General features: G+C 34.1%; 1 protein-coding gene across 13 annotated transcripts in view; it reads left to right on the forward strand.

Moving 5' to 3' along the window:
* The window catches only part of milt (trafficking kinesin-binding protein milt), a 349,817-nt gene extending 331,763 nt beyond the window's left edge, over positions 1-18,054 (forward strand). For all 13 annotated transcript variants that reach the window (XM_067121433.1, XM_067121431.1, XM_067121432.1 and 10 more), the window contains 11 exons: positions 639-715; positions 2,720-2,924; positions 3,865-4,035; positions 4,197-4,486; positions 5,381-5,517; positions 7,957-8,217; positions 8,467-8,612; positions 8,738-8,892; positions 10,004-10,176; positions 10,662-10,924; positions 15,389-18,054. In XM_067121433.1, coding sequence (XP_066977534.1) covers positions 639-715; positions 2,720-2,924; positions 3,865-4,035; positions 4,197-4,486; positions 5,381-5,517; positions 7,957-8,217; positions 8,467-8,612; positions 8,738-8,892; positions 10,004-10,176; positions 10,662-10,924; positions 15,389-15,966 — 2,456 coding nt within the window. In that variant the 3' untranslated portion in view covers positions 15,967-18,054. The remainder of the gene's footprint in view (positions 1-638; positions 716-2,719; positions 2,925-3,864; positions 4,036-4,196; positions 4,487-5,380; positions 5,518-7,956; positions 8,218-8,466; positions 8,613-8,737; positions 8,893-10,003; positions 10,177-10,661; positions 10,925-15,388) is intronic.
* Positions 18,055-18,523: the final 469 nt, after the last annotated feature.

An 18,523-nucleotide genomic window follows, 5' to 3' on the forward strand; every position in this document is an offset into this window, starting at 1 on the left:
TTATGAAAGTCGTAGTTGATTTAGTATTTATTTTATAGATAAGTTCATCTCTCTCTCCCTCTCTCTCTCTCTCTCTCTCTCTCTCTCTCTCTCTCTCTCTCTCTCTCTCTCTCTCTCTCTCTCTCTCTCTCTCTCTATATATATATATATATATATATATATATATATATATATATATATATATATATATATATATATATATATATATATATATATATATATATATATATATATAATATATATATATATATATATATATATATATATATATATATATATATATATATATATATATATATATATATATATATATATATATATATATATATATATATATATATATATATATATATATATATATATATATATATATATATATATATATATATTATATATATATATATATATATATATATATATATATATATATATATATATATATATATTATATATATTATATATATATATATATATATATATATATATATATATAATATATATATTTATATATATATATACACATGTTCAGTACGTTTAAATATCAAATATTTACTTGATAATGTGCAGGTACAAAATGTCAAATATGTAAGTGGGTCACCTTGAAAGAGGCTTAACCAAATTTTTTTATTCTTTTTCAGTGTTATGCGGGAACAGGGTGAGCCAAATGACCAAAACCTACAATGACATCGACGCCGTGACCAGACTACTCCAGGAGGTATGTATCTCAAAGTATTTTTCTTCGGGGCGGGATGTAGATGTGTCAGAAAGAGTCCTATCTTAAAAAAAAAAAATCTTTAGTTCCTCTGCGTCTCACGCAAATTGTTTACTTGTGTCCTGTGGTGGAAGATTGTGCTAGGAATCGCCACACACACTGTCCTGGAGATTCATATCGCGTGGAAGAAGTGAAGATCTTTGGGTTTTCTGTATAAAGTTTTTGTTTGTTCTGGTTGTATAAATGAGCATCCCGGGGAACGCTAATAGTATTCTGTGTCCAATACCGGCAAACAAACTCATTTTATGTGAGTAGTTGCGCCTATATTCTTACGGTGTAAAGAGCAATGTTTATCTATAGCTTTAAATTTTTTTTTTGTATCAGTGGCAGTGTACGTACACTTGTCGTCCAGCCTTGCCTTTGGGAAACGAGAGAGTGACACGAAATTTAAAATCTACTGACTTCTGTCTTATGGTCCCTCTTAATTTTTTTTTCTGTCTTTTGTACAAAGGACGACAAGTAGCTGACTGTTTCAAGATATATTTAAAATATTTATCCTCTGCAGACAGTGCATAAATAGAACTTCATTTTCATATAATGTATTTTGAGTCATAGCAATCGTCTTTTTTCCTCTTTTAAAAATGCGTTACAGCCAAGTACGTGTTTAGTATTTAGTTGTCACATGTGCGGAAATATGTCCCAATTCTTCAAAATTGAATTCGTTGGTCCTTTCATCCCATGGGTAGAAATCTTTTGATTTTTTTTTCTATCAACAGTGTGTCTGCTCTTCCAAATAGTGAGAGGTCGGTTTTAATTTAGCTTTATCATATCCCTCTGGCCGTCCAGAATTGGTACCAATGAAAATGCGAAGGCCATGCAGTGAATGCGCAAATTCTCGATTTCCCGGTAAAAATAATTTCAGCGTTTATTGCATGTCGGCTGTATATCCACAGAACAGGTGAATGTTGCAAGTAAATCATTTAGAAAGCCATCGTTTTTGTATTTCTCATGGATGTGTTAATTGAAATTCTGAAATTTTCGATTAGTGTTTCTGAAGTCGTGTCCCAAGCATGCGAATAACTGTAAGGTCGAATTGCCATAATAATAATAATAATAATAATAATAATAATAATAATAATAATAATAATAATAATAATAATAATAATAATTCAAACATGGAGGGCGTTTTCCGTGGATTACACATCGCCACACATGCGTAAGTGTTACTACTGTATACGTAGTCGTAATTTTGTCTGAACTACGAAAAAGATCACAGACGAGTGAGAAGTTGGCGTATGTTTTTATTTTTCTTCTTCTTCTTTTTTAACACGCATGACTCAGCGTTTTTGGAGACTGTAATGGTTTATAAGTCGTTGGTTGCGTTATTTGAAATCTGAGACAATTATTGTTCAGTTGATTACTGTAATTCACAAGTCAGGTCCATGACCTCTCAGTTCAAGGGGAAATGCAATGTTACACATACAGGGTGTGATGTTTACCGGTATTTTACTGGTCATTTCTATTAAGACATTTTTTAACAGCCGAGACTGGTCTCTATGACGATTTGGTTATTTTGAAGGCGAAGAAACTGTGTATGTGTATGTGTGTGTGTGTGTGTATGTGAGTATTGTTTTATTCAGTTTTACTTATAGCATGACATTTATAGTCCATTTTTTTATTTTGCCTTTCATTTCAATTATCCATTATCATGATGGAATTTAAATTTTCTCAGTTTAAGGTTTTTAATGGTTAGTATTGGAAAATGTCTTGCATCAAATGGTAATTGGCAGAATATCTTAGTCGTTTAGATGAATAAAACTTCATTGAATCTGGGAGAACCCACTTTGAAAAACTAACTTCTGAAAATGTTAAGGTAAACAAAGTCTTTGCTTGGGCCTAGAATATCACTGCCTTTGGGGTTTTGAATTTGTATTAGGAACGGAAGCCTCCCAGTACTGTTATATTGATTTCAGAAAAATATTATAATGCCGTGAATGGTCTTTGCAGAAGGAGAAAGACCTCGAGCTTGCAGCTAAAATCGGACAGCAGCTGTTGGCCCGCAACAAGGCCTTAGAAGAGCGCAATGCCATCTTGGACGGGGAACTGTCCGCTGCGAGCGACAAAATCACCCAACTCACGCATAATTTGCAGATGAAAACAGAGCTGCTCCAGATCTACACCAACGATGTCGATGACGCCAGCAGCTGTGAAAGTAAGTCTCTTTTTTTATCCTGTTCTCCCCCGCCAACACATGTAATTAATTTGGAATAGATTTGAATCGTCGTGGTTTAGCATTATTATTACTGGTTTGGTATACATTTCATTGCATTTAACAAAATTCCTAATGGTGGCTCTTTGACAAGGATTTGTGAACGCAGTTCGGGGACTTTAGATAGAATCACGCTTATGGAATTAGAACGATGAAGTAAGACAAGTCCTCAAAGAGTAAGACTTCATTTACTCATTTATAAATGGGCGATGCGTTATCTCATTCTGTTGTCTTAGAGAATATCGAATTTTGAGGGATCATGGCAGAGTATTTCTTCTTTTGTTTCTGATTAAATTTGCTGTTATATCTCCAATAATTTGTATACTTTTACTTTTTGCGGACTAACCTCAAGGCATTAAAATAAATTGACGAGGTGTATATGTGAAAGCACAGGTACATTTAAGTTACTTATAAATGTTACAGAATTTTGCAGTTTGTGTAGATGAGATTGTTCTGTGACATCCAGTAAACTAAGATTTTTACATAATTTTGTTTTATGGCCATTAAGTTCATAGAATTACTGTATATATATATATATATATATATATATATATATATATATATATATATATATATATATATATATATTATTTATTTATTTTGCTTTATACCTTGCTTTGATATATTGTACTATGAAAATTGTTATTCAATAATAAATCATAGCGCTTTGATGATTAATAAATCATAGCGCCTTATTGGTGGCCATGTTACTTTGAAAAGGAAGTTACTGTGGCTGTGAGTTTCAAAGACTGTGAGCCTTTAATGCTGCTAAAGTTCACTTCTCAGAGTTAATAGAAGAAAGCAAGTTATGAAGAATTCGAAAGCTCAGATTATGCATTTCAGAAGATCAGTATGAAATTTTGATTTCATGGTTCTTTTTCAGCCACTCCAACAGGGTTGCGTTTCATGAATGTAGACTTCTTACAGCATCGAGTTAGGAATCTTGAAGACGAAAACAAATCTCTTCGTCTAGAGGCCACCCAGTTGGCTAGTGACACTCAGGAATGTGAGGAGAAGGAAAAGGAACTCGTCACAGATGTCATCAAACAGCTTAGTGAGTTACTGAGATTTAGTTTCCTGTGTAACAGAGTTGCGGGACTTTTTTTATTAATTGAATAATTTTCTGGTTTTGTTTTATATTGTCAAAATAATGCCAGAGTATTTAAGTATAATCTTATAAATTTTTGTATAATAACAAAGCATTTTATCATGAAGGTGATGCCAACTTACAAGTTCGTCAACTCAACGATGATCTGGCAAAGAAGGTGGAGGACTCCCTGCGCCAGCAGGAAGAGATCACCCAGCTTCTTGCCCAGGTTGTTGACCTGCAGTCACGTAACAAGCGCCTTGCTGTGGAGAATGATGAACTTCACAACATGGTTGGTGTGGCCAGGGATTGCCAGCAAGAACTCACAATGGAGCTAGCGGAGTTGAAAGAGAAATATGCTGAAGTCTTAGATCTTCTCCATGATACACAAGATCAACTCAGAAGGGTGCAAAAGAAGGTTTGTTAGCCTCCAACTCTATTTGTTTTTAATGCCTTTGAAAGAAAAATTATTTCTTGGCATTCAAAATTTAAGCTTTTTCCTAGTTAAATTTCACTATTAGGAAGTGAAAATGATTTTTTCATGCAAAAAAGCCATAGTTTCATACTTCTGCTTAAAATGATTAATTATGGGTCTTCTTGTTTAATGTCTCATTACATTATTTGGTATTTTTTATATGAGGATTCTGTTATGATATAGTGTAACTAATTTGTGTGTTGAGCTGTGTAGGGTTTTCATATTTCATATTTATTGAAGAATCTGTCTTTCTGCCTAATTACTCTGGAAGCCCCTTGTATTCACTCCCAAATGGGCAAAGACTTAGACATTTTAAGTCTGATGCACAAAATTGCAACACAATATAGGTAAAAACTAAAAGTAAATTATAAACAACAACAAAACTTCATTACACTTACCATAAGTATGGTAAATGAAAGTGCTATCCTCAAAGGCTGGCTGAGAGAGGGCATAGAATCAGCCTTGTGCCTAGACTTCATTATAGTTTAATAAGCACCTAGAAGTTGATATAAGAATAATGCAACCATTTCATCACAACTACTTGGTCCAAAGTCTGTGAAACAGCTGAATGAGTCATTCTTTTATGCCCTTCCTTCCAACTCACAGTAAAGTTTTACCTTAGAGCCCAGTGTGAACTAACCCCAAAATCTGATATAATTGAGTAAAAATTAATTTTTGTAACTTTTTAATTGCATTATGTTAGATTATATGTTGTCATATTAAAACTTTTTTGCTGTTGTGTACTCAGAGAAATTATTGAAAATATTAGGTATCTGCATCAAATTAAATGCCAAGAATATTCTGATCATCCAATGATTTTCATGTTTCGCCCTTCAGAACTTGCCAGGAAGTCGTGGTCATCATCTCGGAGGAAGCAATCTGTACAGTTCGCCATTCAATTCAGGCAATGATTCTATTGCCAGTGAGCTTCAGAATCTGAATGTCATTGGGGAAGAGATCGGCAAAGGAACCAGGTGTGTTATTTTCAGCTGTCATTATTCAAACGTTAGTTTTGGTTTTAACTCAGCTACTTGGATATCAAGGCTTCCTTTGTATTGAATCAACTATTGCATTTCATTCTATTTAGTAGATGTAGGGGGCCCCTTTTGATTTTAGATGAACAGTACTCCACTGCAATAGAATAGACAAGCTACACAGGCGGCTGGTAGCTTGTTTGTATTGTTACTCTAGATTTTAGATTTGTCTCATTTGTTGCATGCACTTTTGAAGCTGTGATTTTAAGGTACTCAAGTTCAAGGGTCACAATATGCAATTTCAAACAGATCTCAATGAAATTTTAAGTTTTCCTCCATGACTTTAGAATGTGGGTCACAAGGATTCATTTTTGTTTAATGTGATAGAGTATAGTCACATTCAAACCCAGTGTTTTATAATAGTGTACATCTAGCTAACTTCATACAAAGCACTTGTCATGTAAACCATCAGTGCTTGTTTGCTTGGTTTCTGTGAACTGTTTTGGTATATCAAGTGTAGTGTCATCAAAGTTCATTAATGGTACTGTATTTTATATGAAATTCTGCTGTGTGTTTGTAGTTTTTGTGAAAGTAATCTCCCAGTGATTCAGTGTTCTTGAAACTTCAATATTTTACTTATAGGTACTGATTGAGCATGTAGTACTGTACAGTAATATGTAGAATTCATTTACTCTTTAAGAAATATAGAAGGCAAGAAAAGTTTTATTCTAAAACAGCAATTTTGATAGCTTTAACCTTTGCCCTCAAAGAATCTAAAATTTTCTTGGGGTTTCATAAAGCCGATTATTGTGTTTTGTATTGGTGACAGCTTCATGTCCTCCAACAGCAAGCATGGAACTCTACCGATGTGTGGCTTAAGCCAGTCTGCCTTGTACCAGTACAGGTACTAAATATGGTGCTCCTAACTGAATATGAAAATAGCTTGTGGCTCACAATCGTACTTTGGTTTATTATTTAATGTTCCTAAAATTTCAGTTTTGGCATTTTGAATGCATTTTTACTTTTTCGTTTGACAATTATTTATTTTGCGTTTGGCATTTACAGTGTTTAATTTCATTATAAAAGATGCTTTTGCAGATTGTGACAAGTTTTAGGAACGTTATTGTACCTTTTTTGAATGATTACTCCACTTTGTATGTTATGATCTTCTTTGATTTTGCAATGAAACTGATGTTGCTTGCTTGATTAATCCAGTAAACCATGAATTATTCATAGTACAGTATATTGAACATTATAGTTTCCTTTACTAATTACACTTCTGAAGTGTTCGTAACCTGATGTACAGTACAGTATGTGTAATTTTTATGATGCATTGAATACAGTACCAGTACTTTAGTATATTATTACAATTTCAAAAGGGGTTCTGACACCAAAGTGTAATGCTGTACATAATCATTTTTTCGTTATATTGCATATATTCACAAGATTATGGTGAAATGTGGCACTATATATATTTCTTAGACAATAGTGCATTAATATGATGCATGACATTGAGTTTAAAAAAAACAGGAGCCAGTAAAAAAGACTGAAGTTTAGTTGCTTTTGGGAACCTGGCTATTCAGTATTTTTCATTTATTCAAAAGCACTTTGCTTTACATGTAATGCAGCTTGTAGCAATGCTAAAATCTAGATGTACAGTTTTATGTAAGGGGGATTTGTTGCTTTCCTGCACATACACACACAAAAACACATCAGTATTCCATTCTGCTTATACTACATACAGTAGATAAGATAACTGGACAGGCATTGTAAATTGGAATGATATTTTTAGAAGAAAAGCTTATTTTGTTTCATTGACCAGAAAGGCATTTAGATTTTAGTGAGTATCAAGTGAAATTTACAAGTACTTTTGTTTTGCTTCATAATTAAGATTCACATTTTGAATACGAAGTAAAAAAACTAAGCTCTTGTTAACCTTAGTTTGTAAAAATAGATGAATGGGGTTTTATACATGATTTTTTGTTATTTACTTGTTTTTCTGAGCATTGGTACTTTGTAACCATGAAGTGCACGATATGTGCTTGCAGAATATAGTTTGCTTTCATTTTGGTAGTAAAGTACATCTACTTTGTGTGTTGTGAGTTAGTTTTACTAATTTGGCAGTACCATAGATGATTTATAGTATGTGGAATAATTAGGCATTTTTTGCTGGTTCATTTGCAAATACAATTCATTGTAATAGTACTACTAGTTTTAGTACTGGTATGTAATTTCTAGCAATATTACTGACATTATGGAGGTGGAGAAGTATTTGTTGTGTGTTGCTATGAGTTAGGTGAGAAGTTCATGATGCTGATTTTTACGAGCTGTATTCCATAAAGATGAATCTACATTGAAGTGACAATATTAATTAAGATGAACACTTATATTTGTTCATGTAAATTTCTAGGGTTAAATGTTATATTCCTCTTCTTCCAGTACCACCATGAGACGTACATTCGACACTGTACGACTATCAGGCAGATATTCAATGGCAGGATCTCAAGGATCACTGAGTTCTCTAGGGTATGGTGGTTCTGTGCACTCCACACCAACACATCATCCGCACACCCCATCACATATGTCTTACTTAGGATCACGAGGATCATCCATTTACTCTGGAGGTTCTGGTCATCCTTCCCTGGATTCTGGGGCAGATTCAGATGCCTCAATGCACACAGATTCTGAGGATAACTATCCGTTAGTGTCTGTAGTTTATTTTTAGTTTCACTCTATATTGCAGTTCTTGAGCATGTGTGAAAAAAATTATTGGGAATATAGAAAATTTGTCAGTTGAAACATTACATAAATATTGAGTTTGAAAACTTCAAATAACTGCTAAATAGGCACAGTGCACATTTTTGTAAGAATGGCTTAAATTTTGTTTCTCAAAATAGTAAAAAATGTTATAGTAGGATTTTATTACATTCCCACACTTCCTTGTTACAGAGGCAGCCACTTAGGTGTACCGGGTTGGCCAGGAACTCCTGACTTAGATTCTTGTTTACGTCGCCTTGGTCCAGGAGATAGGTCAGGAACACCATCACATTATCTCCCCTATGGCTGTCGCACTCCTGACTCAATCATGTCCACAGGTAAAAGTCACAGGAGTTTAATGTTGCTTGATAGGCGTTTGAGTTGAACCTTCCAAATGTGATATATTCTTTTTGCATCCCAACATGTATATGTATTGATTTCCCATTTGTGTTTGTGGTTTCAGGAAGTGGCAAATCTGGTGTGAATGACTGGAAATTCCCTCAGAAATTACAGATTGTGAAGCCCATTGAGGGATCACTTACCCTTAGTCAATGGTCCCGTTTAGCTACTCCTAATCTCGCAGGATTGTTGGAGGAGAGGGAGGGAGTGGCTATCAAGGTACAGTAATGTATTTTAATGCATTTCATATGCATCCGTTAATCTTTTAAGGGTTTTTGTATTATACCTGTTGTTTTTGATCATTGTAAATGGATCTGCTAAAATGTGTGGACACCATTTTTATGATGGGTTATGCCAGTTTTGGTTTTATTATGTGTAGGATGTGTAGGCTGTTCATATAGCTTGCTACCCATAATACAGTACTCAAGTTGTCCTAAGGTGGATTAATGCATGCATATTTAGATACATAAACTTCATAATATATGTGAAAAGCTTTTGCCCCTGAAGGAGAAAGATTACAACATTCAGTGTATCTTGTGTGGCTCATTCTAGACATTACTAAAGATCCTTTACAGCTTCCATTCATACCCTAGCTCCATTGCTTTATAACCTTCTGACAAGTCTTGATGATAGTAGAGAATGTGACCCAGTGGTTTCATTAAGCTCCTCAGTTATAGTAATGATATTGTAAAGCTTTTGAAACAACTCTTGCATGTTTAGAGGTGATGTTTGATAAACTGGACCAGGATCTTTAGTAAGTGGAATAGGGTCAGAATTTCTGGTAGGATGTTATACTTGGTTTGGAGATGCTATGCAAGTCAGCTGGGGATTAGTGTTCTTAATTCCACTAAAAACTTAACTTCCCTGTTAAACAGCTGATGATAGTATCAAATATACTGCACTAAAGTTTGGTTTGCTCTCATCTTGGAATGATTTTCCATAGTTTTTCTGCAGTGCTAGTTTAAATGTTTTAATGAGTAGACATATTTATACCATTTTGTATATGGTTATCATTTCAAGTACTTACTGATTTGTATGTATTGTAGATTCTCTCATAACATACTGAAGTGCAAATTAAAACACTATGATTCATCATCTTGAGATAAAAAAAATAATTTCTTATAGAATATAAATTTCAAAACTCACTGCTTATAAATATGATTTTTTTAGTATGGTATTAGTAAGAATTCAGGAAAGCCTGTAATATTTACCAATTACTGATTGACTTTGTAATATGACCCCATACTGTTGAACACTGATAAATAATGATTACTGTATTTTACTGGAAAAGAGGGATTTGATATAATGCAGTTGTCTTTTATGCTTTTAGGGTGGTGCTGGCATTGAACAGTTAAAATTGGATGTATATTCAATGTCAGACCTTGAAGAAGATGAACCTGAAGAAGAAAACCCTGGAAAAAGATTTATGAGCACTTCAGGAGTCTTCACTTACACTAACTCGACCATTCTACATCCAGATGATCAAACCACTTCAACCCGCAGGTACAAGAAGACTGTAATTCTCTTGTTTGTTCAAAAGTATATGATTGTGTGTGTGAAGGAGGTGCTTGTATGGCTTCAGTATAACGTTATACACTCTAACATTTTTTTGTTTGCTGGGTGCTGTGTATGCCATATTAAAAAAATAGCAATACTGTAACATTTGTCACACTTGCACATGCAGTACTTTCCTTATCGATTAAGACCAGATTCTCTTAAATAATAAAATGAAGAATTAAAATATGTCTGATCACCTTTGTACTATCATTTCTTTTTCTCAAATATATTTTGTCTTATTAATGATTACAGTATAGAGTTTTAAGAAACAATTATTATGCTGAGCTCTCTTCAAAATAAAGAACATTTTTATCTTCATCATCATCATCATCATCATCATCATTATTATTATTATTATTATTATTATTATTATTATTATTATTATTATTATTATTAAAAAGTTTCTAAAGATTTTCCTTTCCCTTGAACAGCCTCCAACAAGCACAAGTTAGTGTCTTGCCTGCACCAACAGCACATCCTACCACTACCCCAGGCACTCCGATCAGAGCTCCATCTTGCCCACCATCACGCCGTGGATCTACTGCCACTTTCTCTACAAATACTGGCCTGGCCAAGGTTTTGAATGAAAGGGGCATGCATCAACAAACTGGTTATTCCCCAACTGCTACTCCTGCCAACACTCCTACTAATTCAAAACCAGGATCACCCGAACCTGAGGGATACAAACTGCCTGGTAAGTGGTTGATTATTGTTGTTTAATCAAAGTTTATGGCATCTTTATGCAACAGGATAATGTAATTTTTTTTGTGATTAGTTGTTCCCAGTTCAAGAAGTTTTCATAAGCATGTACTGACTTACCGGATAGAAAAATTATATAATTTTTAAAATGGATAACATGTAAAGCAAAAAACAGAAGATAAAACTTAGTAAATTGTAGTATAAATTACTGTATACTACTACTGTATTGGGATTTTATCTGACAAGAATATTTTTAGTTGTTGCATAGGATTATGATTTTATTGCATGTTTTTTGTAAGATGACCAACATGCCAAGCTGCTTTAGGATTCTTATACAGTAACTTAGTTTCCTATGCATCTATGTCTAATGCTGAAGTCAGATGCTGCTATGTGCTCAATAGCTAAATGTTTCTGAAATTAAACATTTTACACAGTTTTGGGTACACTTTTTTTATATACTCTCTCTCTCTCCTCTCTAGAACTGATACAGAAACAATTTTTATGTGGAAAATTTAAAGTACTGTAGCATGTCTTTGACAAAGTTTCTCTTAATTTGATTTATCAAAAGTTGATTGCTGTTTTAAGTAGCAGTTACTGCAAGTTGCTATAGTCTGTTTAAGTAGCAGTTATTGAAAGTTGGTACAATCCAGGTTCCAGGGCACTGAATGGTGTAATCCAAAGTTATCTTACCAATATGATGAATTCTGCATTTTTAGGTCAATAGTTTCTTTTTATGTAACTTTATTTTCTGTATTGTTTTGTATGGACTTATTGTATGTATTATTTGTGTAATGCTATGCATTGTATGTGTTAGCTGAGAACTAAGTCATTCATCAAATTAAAGAAATTAGCATCACTTTCTGCTAGAGGGAGCTCCTGTATTGTTTAGTCCATTACACCAGATATGGCTGCTCTATGTTAGCTGTTTTCTTTTCACGTCATCCTTAGCTACAGATAAAGCCAGTACAGTGTAGTGATTGTACTTTCGAACAGTGACAGGATATGGAGCTATAATTTTAGGACTCTTTAAAAAAAAACTATATAAAAGTATGACAGTGTGGTCTACTGTCACATTTTTAGTAGGGAGGTGTAAGGATACATATTTTTGCAACTTCCAAAAATGTATCCTAGTAGTAGTAACCTTGTTGTTATAAGTGTAATTACGTAAGCATTCCTAGTTTCCTGGTAATGTTAATACAGTGTACTTTGTGAAACTTGGTCGTGTGTGCATTAGGTAGCCTAGCCTTCATCAGCACAATTGTTCTGTGACTGACGTTGAGCTAGTATGTCAGTTGTATTTGCTTTGAGAAGCAGATTTTGTATTATTCCCTTTTTGTTTTTGTTTATTAGATTTTTATGAGTATGGATATCAAGTATGTGATAAACATATTAAAACAAATTAAACCCATGATAAGGTTATTGCAGTTATCTGTATCAAATGAAAGAAATGTGGTGGATTGTATTTCCTGTCTGAGGATTGGGCACACCTTGTGTAGTACACAGTTCCTAGCTGTAGAAGAGACAGCTTAATATTAACAAAGAAATATATTTTGGACGAAGGCAGTGAATGATGACTACTGTACAGTACTGCACACAGATTCCTGAAAAAAAAATTCAGAACATAAAAAATTTGCAGTATATCCAGTTACGTAATAATGATTTATGAAATTTTACTTTACTAGGTAACTGCATAATTAATGTTATTCCTTTTGTGCAGAACAAACACTTTTGGCCAGCTCTATGAAATTTTTAGGTCAGTGTTCCGATTAAACTATCTTTTATAGCTAACCAAGAGTACAGGCTTTATACACGCATCAGAAGATTATGCTCTGTCCACTAATGGGTTACTGTTATATGACAGTCACTTAACAGCTGCTTCTCACTTCATCTAGGCTATTGCTGTTTTTTTTCAATGCTATATCAGTACATGCTTCACAGTTTAGCATGTCAACAGGGTAACAAAAATGTTACATCTCTTGTAAGGCATGCCCTTGAACCACAGCATGGTGACGCTCCTCCCTCTCCTTATTTTGCTCTCACTATACACTTCAGGTATCAAAATCCCTTACAGTATTATTTTACATTTATATTTTGCAGTCCTGAGCAACTATTGTGATTACATGTTTGTTACTTTCAAATACCCAGTCCATATACTGTATCTTGTTTGCCCCATACCTCTCCCATGGAATCATTTTTGCTGCTCTCCTCATGGCACTTTTTTCTCTTGCACCCTGTCCAGTCACCATAAATTTGGCTTTGCTGACATTTATTTTCAATAAACTCCTGCCATTCTGCTTTAAATCTAGGAAACACCACTGTGACTTTTCCTCTTGATCTGCTGTTAATACTACATCATTCTACACTGCAAATCTGGAGGTCTGATTTTTTGCACTTATCTGTAGCTTCTTCCACTACTATGATAAATTATCAAGGACTGTGCTTTTCTTTGCTACACCAATGTTTATATAACTATTCCTATATACCTGTTACAGTCTTCATTCTAGTTCTTGTGTTATGGTATGGTAACATCCTTGACATAATAAGCCTTTCTGATACCCAGTGCTCTTGCAGTATCAGTCTCTGGTAACTGCTTACCTTGGTGCTTTGCCTAATGCTTTCTCAAGATTCACAAATATACTACTTCCGTAGTTGCATCATTATTAAGACTTAGGTTGATTTTTTTAGGTTAATTTTTTTTATAAAGCCAAGCTGACAAAGTCTAAATTCTAACAGCGTTTCCTCCAGCAAACCACATTCGTTATTTATATTTGTCATCCTTTGGTGTACAGTATCCCCTTTTTATTTCTGTATTAGCCTATTGCTGCTCCATATCTTCCTCTATCAGGGTTCCATTTGTTCTAGTGACTGGCTCTTCAACTGCTTTTTGCAAATCACTTGTAACTCCTGCTGATCCTGGAGCTTTTCCAGGTTTCATTTTTCCAGTACTTTTTTCAATATTAGTATCCCCATTTTCATTTTTAGATATGTTACCCTTTGTACATCTTTACTATCTTTCATCATTCATTTCCTATTCAGAACATTTTTGCACTTCCATTGCTATTTCAAGACACTGATTCCATTCCTCCCACATCCTCATTTTTAGCCCTTTTAGTAGCCTCCCTCTTCTTGTATACCTTTTTACCCTCTTCCTTGTTTGTCCTTGATTCTCACCCTGCCTCTCCTTTTATACATACCTTCCCAGTGTCACTGTATACTACCTCTGCTACCTTTTGCATTCATCCTTTCAGCAGTTTCTACCTTCCACTTTTTGGTGATTATTTTCTGGCCCTTTTTCAATGTACAGTACTGTAGTGCTTTTTCACATATTTCTTTGACTGTCATTCTTCACCTGCTTCATTTCCCCTCATTCAGTTTTTTTAAGGCTTGCTTCATCTGGTACAGCGGGAAAACTTTTTTTATGTGTACTCATCAGAATTAAAAAAAACTGCTGTGTTTCATTTTCTCTGATCTTATGTGGTAACAACTTTTCTGTGTGTTTTTCAAACGTTGTGTTTAATAATTCAGTCCTTTATTCTGTGTGAATTCCAATACTGCTGGTCCTATGTGGTTTCGCTCTACAAAGCTGCATCATTCTCAAATCCAACTACTGTACTTTATTGTCATTTCCTATGTACCAATTTAAGTCTGTTTTACCATTTGATGGTGAAACTACTTGCATTGCATTTATAAACCTTCCCCAAAATACTACAGTAATTTAGTATCAAGTCTGACTTTTGATCATAGATTTTGTAAGGTTCTAAGTAATTGTGAATGCAAACCCATTACTAATTTTGACCTTGAAAAGCTGAAAGTCAAGTTTTTTTGAATAGGTTAAAATTCTAATATAATATGGATACATATGATCAGGAAAATGGTAATTAGGTTTTTCACTGACAGTTGGATACTCTTGGCTAAAGTCTGTTCTTGTTTAGTACATGGAATAGATCATGTGAGCTTTATAGAAATTTGGACCCTAATGTTCTGAAGGATCTTCAACATAATCAGTCTAATTACAACTTTTTTATGATGAAGCATTAATTTATTCATTGAATTGATTTTTCGTGATTGTTATGGAAACACAACCCTTTGGGCCAACCTATGAGAACTGCTGAGATTTTTAGCTCAGTGATTGCTTAAAATACTTTTTATGACTAACCAACTGGAATAAACACTCATGCTTAAAATATTTCCTAAAATGAATAATAGATTTATCTGAGAAAAAATAATTGAAGTACAGTATGAATATTTAGCATATCTCTAGTATTGCCTCATAGGTAGTTAAAGACCTGTCAGTGAAATTTGTGTGCTGTGATTAGCTGGTGACCAAGGAGTAATTAGCAGCTAGTATTTTAGTGTGCATTGAAACATTGCCTTTTGACCAATTTATCCATAATTGCCTAAAAATTATAAACTCAATGCTTTCATCCAAAAATAAGTGCTGGCTTTCATTTTCCTACAGGCTTGGAGGACTTGACCAAAACATTTTACTATGGTGCCAGCCTTCTTCGTCGCACCTTTTATAAAGATGACCCTTCGGCTCCTCAGTCACCATCTGGTCCGAGAGTAAATCTTGTGGAGCAAGTCCAGGCTATTGGTGTAGACAGGTTTGTAGGATCAGGTCAAGTGCTTACTGTTGGCGGAGTAGTTACTTCTCGCCCAGCTACTTCTCCACTTCTTCATCTTTCTAATCTTATAATGAGCAGTGCCAAGGACACCACTTCTACCACCACATGTACAACGAGCACAACTGCTACCACTTCAGCAGGAATGTTTGTACCTAAAGTTTTATCGCCAGGAGAGAGGCGCCCCACACTTCCATCAGGGGCTCCAATGGGTATCCCAGGACATCCAGGGTCAGGTCATCTTGACAATCGCCTCAGCCAGCTCAAACCAGGTCAACGTGCAGATCTTGGAACTGTTGGTGGACGATCAAGACCAACATCTCTTGGTACTGCACCTCCAAGAGGCAGTGGGGCAGAACAAAATGTTGGCACAGTTTGCTGGACATCTTTTGGGCGTAAAGGTGGACTACTTTAGTTATTTATACATAAATATATATATATATACTGTATGTTTATATGAATATTTTTTCTCTAAGTTCCATTTTGGGTGCTGGCTGACACTGGTTCTGATTTTTGTGATACATGATATTTACTGTTATTCTGTAAGAAGTATGTGATGATTTAGTAAATAAGTTGGTCAATTTACTTGTCAGTAATGTTGTTTCAACATCAAGTAATTCTTCTAGATTGCAGTAAATGAACCAGATGTTTGAGTATAGATTGTGGTATATACAGTAATAGGGGGTAAAAATACTTACAGTGAGAATATACAGTATGTAATTGAAGAAGTGAATCAGGGTGTTTATATATTGTATACTTAAATAACTGAATAAATTGTAGGGTAAAGCTTTGTTATGATAGTTACTATGTAACTATTTAAGTTGGGATATAGGGATCAATTGCATCTGCATATTTTTAATATTTATTTATCAGAGATTCATATGCAGTAAGTTGCCTGGCATAGTCGGTGGATATTGTACTAGCACATTTGAGTTCAAGTGATAAAAAAAACACGAAAATGGAGATGAAACTTGAACAAGTTGAATACCAGCTATGTACAGTTGTTCATTTTGCTTTTTGTGCTGGTTAAATCCGTGCCAAATGATTTAGTTTCTATACAATTTTGTTGCCTTGACGCCTTCTGCAGCTATTCTGGTTGTGCAATAGAAGTGTGTACAGTTCTATACTCCATTGTCATCTGTTACGACATGTACATCTTAAATGTATGAAATATTCAAGATTATAAAATTTATATATATAGAATTTTTGATATTTTAAACACTTACGGAATGGATCCTGTGAAGCACAAACCATTTTAATATCGAGAAGATAACGGTCATTGTACATGTTGACTTTGGTTGTAAAAGCGGCAGAAGGGGTCTCTTGGAAAGAGACCCAAGTCTTCTAGTCACACTTCAGATAAATCCCCTTCTTGAATCTTTTCTCAATTTTTTGTGTACAGTTCAAAGATTGGCGCCTTATTTATTATTTAGCAGAGATTGATGCTTTATGTAAGTGTAGTTATGAGTTGACATATGTATATTTTCTTCCTTATAATTGGTATTTTGAATATTGATCCTTTGTCTCGTGTATGATGCTTTCTATTCCACTAATGGTCCTCTGATCAGGCAGAAGACCACATTAGTGTCCCTTGCTTTTTTGTTTTGTGAGTGCAATAAGGTAAATGTGAATGGGCTACTCTTCATTTATGTATTGAATGTTAATAGGTCACATAAATTGGTTTGTTTGTACAAGAAATAAGCCATGCAATCAGTTTTGAGTAATGCTGTCTTATTTGCAGTTAGCTGTGTTATGGTTTTCTTGCAAATAACCTGTGATTAACTGTATAGGTTGTAATGACTATTGGAATGGACGTTTCAGTGACATTGTTTAATAACTGCAGTGTAGCCCAATAAGGTTGAAGTAAGTAATCTAACTTTTTTAGAGCAGCAGCATGTTACCCTATGCACAATGTTCCAGCAGGCTTCCCAAGGCAGATTCATCCCACCCTATAAGCCAGCCAGATGCTGAACAAAGCTTTGCAGGGCAGTTCATAGAATTAGCCTGCAGTTTTCCATAATACTTACAGGCAGTAAGCTATGAATTTTTAGTTCTGAAATATTTTGGGATCCAAGTCATCCAGTACATCAGCCTATTTTGTACATTACTGTATTCCTACACTGTATACTGTACTGTACTTGGACTGTGTTTTCTAAATTTCTCCTCAGCTATACCATGCTGTTTTTTTCATGTACAAAAAGGCAGGGGTACAGGTGGACATGCATCTACTTTATTGTAGAATTCATATTATGTATGTAAATTTACAAGACATAATTTTTATATTCATAAACGTTTGACCAATCTTAGTTTATAGTTTAGTAGATTTTGTTTTTGGAGGTCAAGAGAATTAGAGGGTATCTTTTAGTTTCTTAATGACAAAACTTTTGTATTTCATAGTACAATCCTTTTCCCGTACTATCCCATCCGTAGGGGGTTGCCTTCCCTTTGTATAATATCCTGTTAGTTTTCATATGCTGAAATATACAGTAAAAAATTGTGGCCATCTTATGTTTTCTTATTCCTTCAGTCGTAAATTTCATGTAGATGTAGTAGTAATAGTAAATGCACTGTGAAGTAGATCAAGAAGGTGAAAAATTTAAAAATTACTGACATCCAGAAAAAATCCAAAACATAAAATGGAATATATGAAAGATCTTTTATACTTGCTATAATAACCCACAGAAGACAGCCTTTCCATCTACACAAGAAATTCAGATTTTTCATCAATATTTCATGTGTTTGACTAGCAATGAAATAGAAAATATTAAAATGCAGATATATATTCATATTCTTACATATGATATAGAATTAAAATTCGAAATGTTTAAGTACAGGTATATATTCATATGCTTGCATACTGTACCCTACAGAGATAGAGTGGTGGTGAAATCGATGGAGAAATCAAACAAATGCTAAATGAAAACCTATTATACAAACTCACTGGAAGTTCCACAGGGAAGCATAAAAATGTC

Source organism: Macrobrachium rosenbergii, chromosome 19 (assembly GCF_040412425.1).
Source record: "Macrobrachium rosenbergii isolate ZJJX-2024 chromosome 19, ASM4041242v1, whole genome shotgun sequence".
Lineage (NCBI taxonomy): Eukaryota > Metazoa > Arthropoda > Malacostraca > Decapoda > Palaemonidae > Macrobrachium > Macrobrachium rosenbergii.